The sequence below is a fragment of the Salvelinus namaycush genome, unplaced genomic scaffold (genome assembly GCF_016432855.1).
Source record: "Salvelinus namaycush isolate Seneca unplaced genomic scaffold, SaNama_1.0 Scaffold2892, whole genome shotgun sequence".
Taxonomy (NCBI): Eukaryota; Metazoa; Chordata; class Actinopteri; order Salmoniformes; family Salmonidae; genus Salvelinus; species Salvelinus namaycush.
The window spans coordinates 7,832-14,953 of record NW_024059777.1 but is presented as its reverse complement, the minus strand read 5'-3'; the positions used below and the strand labels follow the sequence as shown (position 1 = coordinate 14,953).

Genomic DNA, 7,122 nt, shown 5'->3' with positions numbered 1-7,122 from the left:
CCCGGTACATCCACAGTGAAGTACCCCGACCCGGTACATCCACAGTGAAGTACCCCGACCCGGTACATCCACAGTGCAATACCCCGACCCGGTACATCCACAGCGAAGTACCCCAACCGGGTACAGCCACAGTGAAGTACCCCAACCGGGTACAGCCACAGTGAAGTCCTGTAAGTTTCCATTGTGTTTTTCTCCACAGACTGTCATCAGTCTGGTAATAGGAGGGTACTACGACCCTGGTATTTACTAGATGACATTCTGTAGTAGATACTTAGTCATCATGACTTACAAACTGACTATTCATGGAGTCTAGCAACACTCTGTAACCAACCATCTGCAGGTAGTGACCGATAGCGAAAGCATCGGAACACGACTGCCACTCTCCTCTGTGCTTATCGGGACAAGTCCATGTCACTTTGATTTGGCTGTAACCCAAAGCGGTTATCGTTCTGTTACGCAAGGCAGCGCCGCACTGGTGACACGTCTGGAAAAGCTCCTTGAGTTTCGACTCGTTCACGATCCATTTCCTTTCGCTCCATCCTCCTTCTCCGTCCGGCTCTCCGTCCGGTTCTCCTGACACCTTACTGTCAGAGCTGGATCCCTGGCTGGAGGTGGAGGGGCTGGAGGTGGTGAAAGGCGAGACAGTGGAACCAGCAGTAGAGGTCGTACTGGTGCAGTCCTTCACTGAAGTCTTCTTAGCGGCTGAGTCCATTTGACCTTTCTTCCTGCGCGCCACCTGATTGACAGAAAAACAAACATGTTAGAAGAAACATTTGTAGGAAAAGCTGCTTTCTGATGAAGACGTTGGTGAATAAATTATTTCATTCTGATGAAGACAGCTTGGAGTCTTCCCATCCTGATGTTCACATGCAAGTTGACGGGTCAAGCTGAATCAACAGAATGAGTCTGGACCAACAGAATGAGTCTGGACCAACAGAATGAGTCTGGACCAACAGAATGAGTCTGGACCAACAGAATGAGTCTGGACCAACAGAATGAGTCTGGACCTACAGAATGAGTCTGGACCAACAGAATGAGTCTGGACCTACAGAATGAGTCTGGACCAACAGAATGAGTCTGGACCAACTGGTCAAGCCGTATCAACAGAATGAGTCTGGACCAACAGAATGAGGCTGGACCAACAGGTCAAGCCGTATCAACAGAATGAGTCTGGACCAACAGGTCAAGCCGTATCAACAGAATGAGTCTGGACCAACAGGTCAAGCCGTATCAACAGAATGAGTCTGGACCAACAGGTCAAGCCGTATCAACAGAATGAGTCTGGACCAACAGAATGAGTCTGGACCAACAGAATGAGGCTGGACCAACAGAATGAGGCTGGACCAACAGGTCAAGCCGTATCAACAGAATGAGTCTGGACCAACAGGTCAAGCCGTATCAACAGAATGAGTCTGGACCAACAGAATGAGGCTGGACCAACATGTCAAGCCGTATCAACAGAATGAGTCTGGACCAACAGAATGAGTCTGGACCTACAGAATGAGTCTGGACCAACAGAATGAGTCTGGACCAACAGGTCAAGCCGTATCAACAGAATGAGTCTGGACCAACAGAATGAGGCTGGACCAACAGGTCAAGCCGTATCAACAGAATGAGTCTGGACCAACAGAATGAGTCTGGACCAACAGAATGAGTCTGGACCAACAGGTCAAGCCGTATCAACAGAATGAGGCTGGACCAACAGAATGAGGCTGGACCAACAGGTCAAGCCGTATCAACAGAATGAGTCTGGACCAACAGGTCAAGCCGTATCAACAGAATGAGTCTGGACCAACAGGTCAAGCCGTATCAACAGAATGAGTCTGGACCAACAGGTCAAGCCGTATCAACAGAATGAGTCTGGACCAACAGGTCAAGCCGTATCAACAGAATGAGTCTGGACCAACAGGTCAAGCCGTATCAACAGAATGAGTCTGGACCAACAGAATGAGTCTGGACCAACAGAATGAGTCTGGACCAACAGAATGAGTCTGGACCAACAGAATGAGTCTGGACCAACAGAATGAGTCTGGACCAACAGGTCAAGCCGTATCAACAGAATGAGTCTGGACCAACAGGTCAAGCCGTATCAACAGAAGGAACAGGAAATGCCAGAAAGATACTCACAGGAACGTTGGTCTTTGTTTTTTTCCTTCTGCATGCGCCCCCCGTCGTAGTCGTGAAGGGGATGTTCTGCAAATCAGAAACAAAATAATTCATGTTAGACCAGCCAATAACCTGCAAGTTATCAGACCCTGATAGACTAGTGTCCTGTCCAGGGGGTGTCCTGTACATCAAGCTGTCTCACTACAGAAACAGGAGATAGACTAGTGTCCTGTCCAGGAGGTGTACTGGTACATCAAGCTGTCTCACTACAGAAACAGGATATAGACTAGTGTCCTGTCCAGGGGGTGTACTGGTACATCAAGCTGTCTCACTAGAGAAACAGGAGATAGACTAGTGTCCTGTCCAGGGGGTGTCCTGGTACATCAAGCTGTCACACTACAGAAACAGGAGATAGACTAGTGTCCTGTCCAGGGGGTGTCCTGTACATCAAGCTGTCTCACTACAGAAACAGGATATAGACTAGTGTCCTGTCCAGGGGGTGTCCTGGTACATTAGGCTGCCTCACTACAGAAACAGGATATAGACTAGTGTCCTGTCCAGGGGGTGTCCTGGTACATCAAGCTGTCTCACTACAGACACAGGATATAGACTAGTGTCCTGTCCAGGGGGTGTCCTGGTACATCAAGCTGTCTCACTACAGAAACAGGATATAGACTAGTGTCCTGTCCAGGGGGTGTACTGGTACATCAAACTGTCTCACTACAGAAACAGGAGATAGACTAGTGTCCTGTCCAGGGGGTGTCCTGTACATCAAGCTGTCTCACTACAGAAACAGGATATAGACTAGTGTCCTGTCCAGTGGGTGTCCTGTACATCAAGCTGTCTCACACTACAGAAACAGGAGACTCCTGCTCCTATGAGCCGTCTCAGCTCCCACAAGCCAGGGCTACTTCCATACTATCCATGCACAGCCAGTAGAGCACCATGATAATACCAGCATTACCTTACTAAATGTACAGCTAGTAGAGCCCCATGATAATAACAGCATTACCTTACTAAGTGTACAGCTAGTAGAGCCCCATGATAATAACAGCATTACCTTACTAAGTGTACAGCTAGTAGAGCACCATGAGAATAACAGCATTACCTTACTAAGTGTACAGCTAGTAGAGCCCCATGATAATACCAACATTACCTTACTAAGTGTACACGTGGGTACCAGAGCCACGTACGTTCCAGAGGTTGAAGCAGGCTCTGTCAGCCGCAGACCCAGGTGGGAGAGGAACCCCGTCGTAGCCGTAGCAACACCTGCCCCTCCATGCTGTGGGGTTGGAGCAGACGCCCCTCCAGCAGATAGGGAGTCAGTCCCTGGTGGATCGTCTACAGCTGGAGGTACGTCTCCTGTCTCAACCTGGGTGAGAAATAAAAGGGACAGGAACCAGGAAATGCCGCTGTTCATTTGAAGTAAACAAAGGGAGAACACGTGTAGGCATGCGATCAGTTTGGGCTTTGAACAAGACCATGGGGGAACCCCCAATTGCATTTCCTCCATTCCTAGCGTCCTCTCTCCTTCTCAAACACCATTGGATGTGATGGTGAGAGGTCCCGCCCCTCTGACCTCATCCAATGGGTTTTGAGAAGGGGACGAGGAGCGACTACAAGGAGTCAAGGAACTGCAATTGATATTCTCCCTATAATAAACTGCATGCTGTCATCTATTACAAGGCAAGCTGACGCTATACAGTCAAGTCACGGTTCCTTTATGTTGCATGTGGACATTTTATTATGTATTTGACCCAAGACAATGAATAAAAGCACCAAGAAAATGGCACAAAGTTGACTTAGACATTGTGTTGTACTTGGCTAATCTTTGGCTAAAGTGTGTGTGTTGTACTTGTGTGCTCGCTCTGAGAAGGCCATTCACCAGTAAAGTGACAGCCCTATGAAATGTTAACAGAACACCTTTTATTAATGTTAATAGAACATATTCTACTAAAACTACGCTACCCATAATACAATTCGCCACCCACCCAGTGATTGATAGCTAGCTACATTGGTAGTTCGAGCATCTACGCCCTAGTTTGTCATGTATCAAGGAACAATAATAACCCTATTCAATCAGTCAGATATTGTTAGATTACACTTACCGCCATTATTCCACGTTGTCCTGGCGTGGTGTTTATGGCCACTGACGGCACCGCCGTATCCTTCAGGAAACTTTTCATGATTCTCATCCTGCTGTGTCTGTCCTGTCCCAGCTTCTCATAATAGTCCCCCGGTAGAAAATGTTCCGAGCACACAAGTAACTTTCTGAGGTCATCGGTCGGTGTATTAGCATCTTTGTTCAGAGCAACCATCCATAGTTTCAATCGGTCCGGATTACTCAATGGAAGTCGGTGAAACATTAGCGCCGACCAAGTCTTTTGTTTGTTGTCGCACATTTTAACAGCGCACTCACGAGGCATATTGGAGCAGCGACGGTAGCACAAGTGACAACGGGAAAGCCCTTAGTTGGGGTTAACGTTAGTTAGCAATATCGTTGATGATGACGGTTGTCCGTCTCAGCACAGCAGCACACTCGATTAGCTAGCTAGCTACTTGCGAATGTAAACTTGCTAGCTAATAGCTTGAAAATACTTCCAGCAAATACTTCTTCAGTCACTGGCTGCGAGGTAAATCAATAATGATTGGCAGTCTGTTGATGTCGCTAGGAGTTACTCTTCACACACGTTTCTTATTTGATACCAGCTATATTGCTAACCCGAAACTATCGCGTTTACTTCCTGAAGAGGCACGTCAGAACAAGCTGTCCAATCAGCGCGGCTTTTGCTAGGCTACTCGTGGGCGTGGTTTTGCACCAAGTTCGGCGCAGATAAAACCACATAATCAGGACTGTAAAAAGAGGCATTCGATTGAATGTTAGAATGGGCAAAACGAGTGACCTAAGCGACTTTTGAGCAGCTGTGGTATGATCGCTGGTGGTCCGACAAAATCCCAGGTCCTGTTGCTAATGAAAGTCAGGATTTGGCGTAAACAACACGAGTCCATGGCCCCATCCTACCTGATGTCAACGGTACAGGCTGGTGGCCGTGGTGTAATGGTGTGGGGAATGTTTTCCTGACACACGTTAGGTCCCTTTATAACAATTGAGCAACGTTTGAACACCACACCTTGTAGAATCCATTCCCCCAAAGAATTCAGCCTGTTCTGGAGGCAAAGGGGGGTCCGACCCGGTTCTAGATGGGTGTACCTACTAAACGGGCAACTGAGTGTATATTTCCGCAACAACTAAGAGTATTGAAGCGCGAGGCTCAACTAAAGTTCCTTCTGGAAAAATAAAGTAATTCAATTCAACTTCGTTGTTTTGGTCCCCTGGCTATCGGCTGTCACTAGTTACCACAGCCACAAAGTCATAAACCCCGGCCATTTCTACAATTGATCTTCTTAAAATTTTATTTTTTACATCGCTCCAGCCGATGCTTGGCATTGCACATGGTGATCTTAGGCTTGTGTGCGGCTGCTCGGCCATGGAAACCAATTGAAGCTCATGAAGCTCCCGATGAACAGTACTCGTGATGAAAAGTTATTGTGCTGACGTTGCTTCCAGAGGCAGTTTGGAACTCAGTAGTGAGTGTTGAATTATAGGATGGATGAATTATAACTAAACAGAATACTACTATGTTACTGTATGGATGAATTATAACTAAACAGAATACTACTATGTTACTGTATGTATGGATGAATGAATCTTATTATAATCATAATGCTGAATATTATGTGTTCCTTGTTAGAAAGAATGGAGTAATCTTCAGACAGGCTGGAATGATGTGTTCCTTACAGGAAATTCTGTGTCTACCCAGGGAGGGGTGAGACCTTGGGTTGGTTGCAGATTGTTTAACAGGTGGCAGACAAAATAAGAACGCTAACTGTACTGCCATTGTATCCGAGAGGAGGAAGTACATCTCTAAGTAAAACACGGGAAAGTATTGGCCAATCACAGTCATACCCACATCATTTAGAGAAAACTAGGTCATTTCCAGACAGCATGAATGCTAATTAGATAAATCACCACAATAACTCACAGAAGAGAGTATAGATTAGTAAACTAAACAAATCTACACAATAAAATGTTGTCCTACCGTGATCATGTCAGGCTGAGGCAGGTCTAGTTCTATTCATCAGTAATAGAACAGGTGGTTGTCAGGGAGAAGGAAGCAGAGCAGAACAGGTGGTTGTCAGGGAGAAGGAAGCAGAGCAGAACAGGTGGTTGTCAGGGAGAAGGAAGCAGAGCAGAACGGGTGGTTGTCAGGGAGAAGGAAGCAGAGCAGAACAGGTGGTTGTCAGGGAGAAGGAAGCAGAGCAGAACAGGTGGTTGTCAGGGAGAAGGAAGCAGAGCAGAACAGGTGGTTGTCAGGGAGAAGGAAGCAGAGCAGAACATGTGGTTGTCAGGGAGAAGGAAGCAGAGCAGAACAGGTGGTTGTCAGGGAGAAGGAAGCAGAGCAGAACAGGTGGTTGTCAGGGAGAAGGAAGCAGAGCAGAACAGGTGGTTGTCAGGGAGAAGGAAGCAGAGCAGAACGGGTGGTTGTCAGGGAGAAGGAAGCACAGCAGAACAGGTGGTTGTCAGGGAGAAGGAAGCAGAGCAGAATAGGTGGTTGTCAGGGAGAAAGAAGCAGAGCAGAACGGGTGGTTGTCAGGGAGAAAGAAGCAGAGCAGAACAGGTGGTTGTCAGGGAGAAAGAAGCAGAGCAGAACAGGTGGTTGTCAGGGAGAAGGAAGCAGAGCAGAACAGGTGGTTGTCAGTGAGAAGGAAGCAGAGCAGAACAGGTGGTTGTCAGGGAGAAAGAAGCAGAGCAGAACAGGTGGTTGTCAGGGAGAAGGAAGCAGAGCAGAACAGGTGGTTGTCAGGGAGAAGGAAGCAGAGCAGAACAGGTGGTTGTCAGGGAGAAGGAAGCAGAGCAGAACAGGTGGTTGTCAGGGAGAAGGAAGCAGAGCAGAACAGGTGGTTGTCAGTGAGAAGGAAGCAGAGCAGAACAGGTGGTTGTCAGGGAGAAAGAAG

General features: G+C 47.5%; 1 protein-coding gene across 1 annotated transcript; it reads right to left on the bottom strand.

Annotated features, from left to right (window-relative positions):
- Positions 1 to 249: 249 nt before the first annotated feature.
- Positions 250 to 5,121, bottom strand: LOC120039658. The gene is made up of 4 exons (XM_038985068.1): positions 4,215 to 5,121; positions 3,263 to 3,478; positions 2,128 to 2,193; positions 250 to 736 (listed from the first exon to the last, which is right to left on the bottom strand). The coding sequence occupies exons 1-4, from the start codon at positions 4,530 to 4,532 to the stop codon at positions 272 to 274; spliced, it is 1,065 nt and encodes a 354-aa protein (XP_038840996.1). The 5' UTR covers positions 4,533 to 5,121; the 3' UTR covers positions 250 to 271.
- Positions 5,122 to 7,122: the final 2,001 nt, after the last annotated feature.

Excerpts from the sequence above, each read along its gene's own strand:
- LOC120039658 (XM_038985068.1), bottom strand. The coding sequence starts at position 4,532 with ATGCCTCGTGAGTGCGCTGTTAAAATGTGCGACAACAAACAAAAGACT. Across the intron at positions 2,194-3,262 it reads CCACGTGTACACTTAGTAAG|AACATCCCCTTCACGACTAC; the intron begins GTAATGTTGGTA and ends TCTGATTTGCAG. Across the intron at positions 737-2,127 it reads AAACAAAGACCAACGTTCCT|GTGGCGCGCAGGAAGAAAGG; the intron begins GTGAGTATCTTT and ends TCTGTCAATCAG.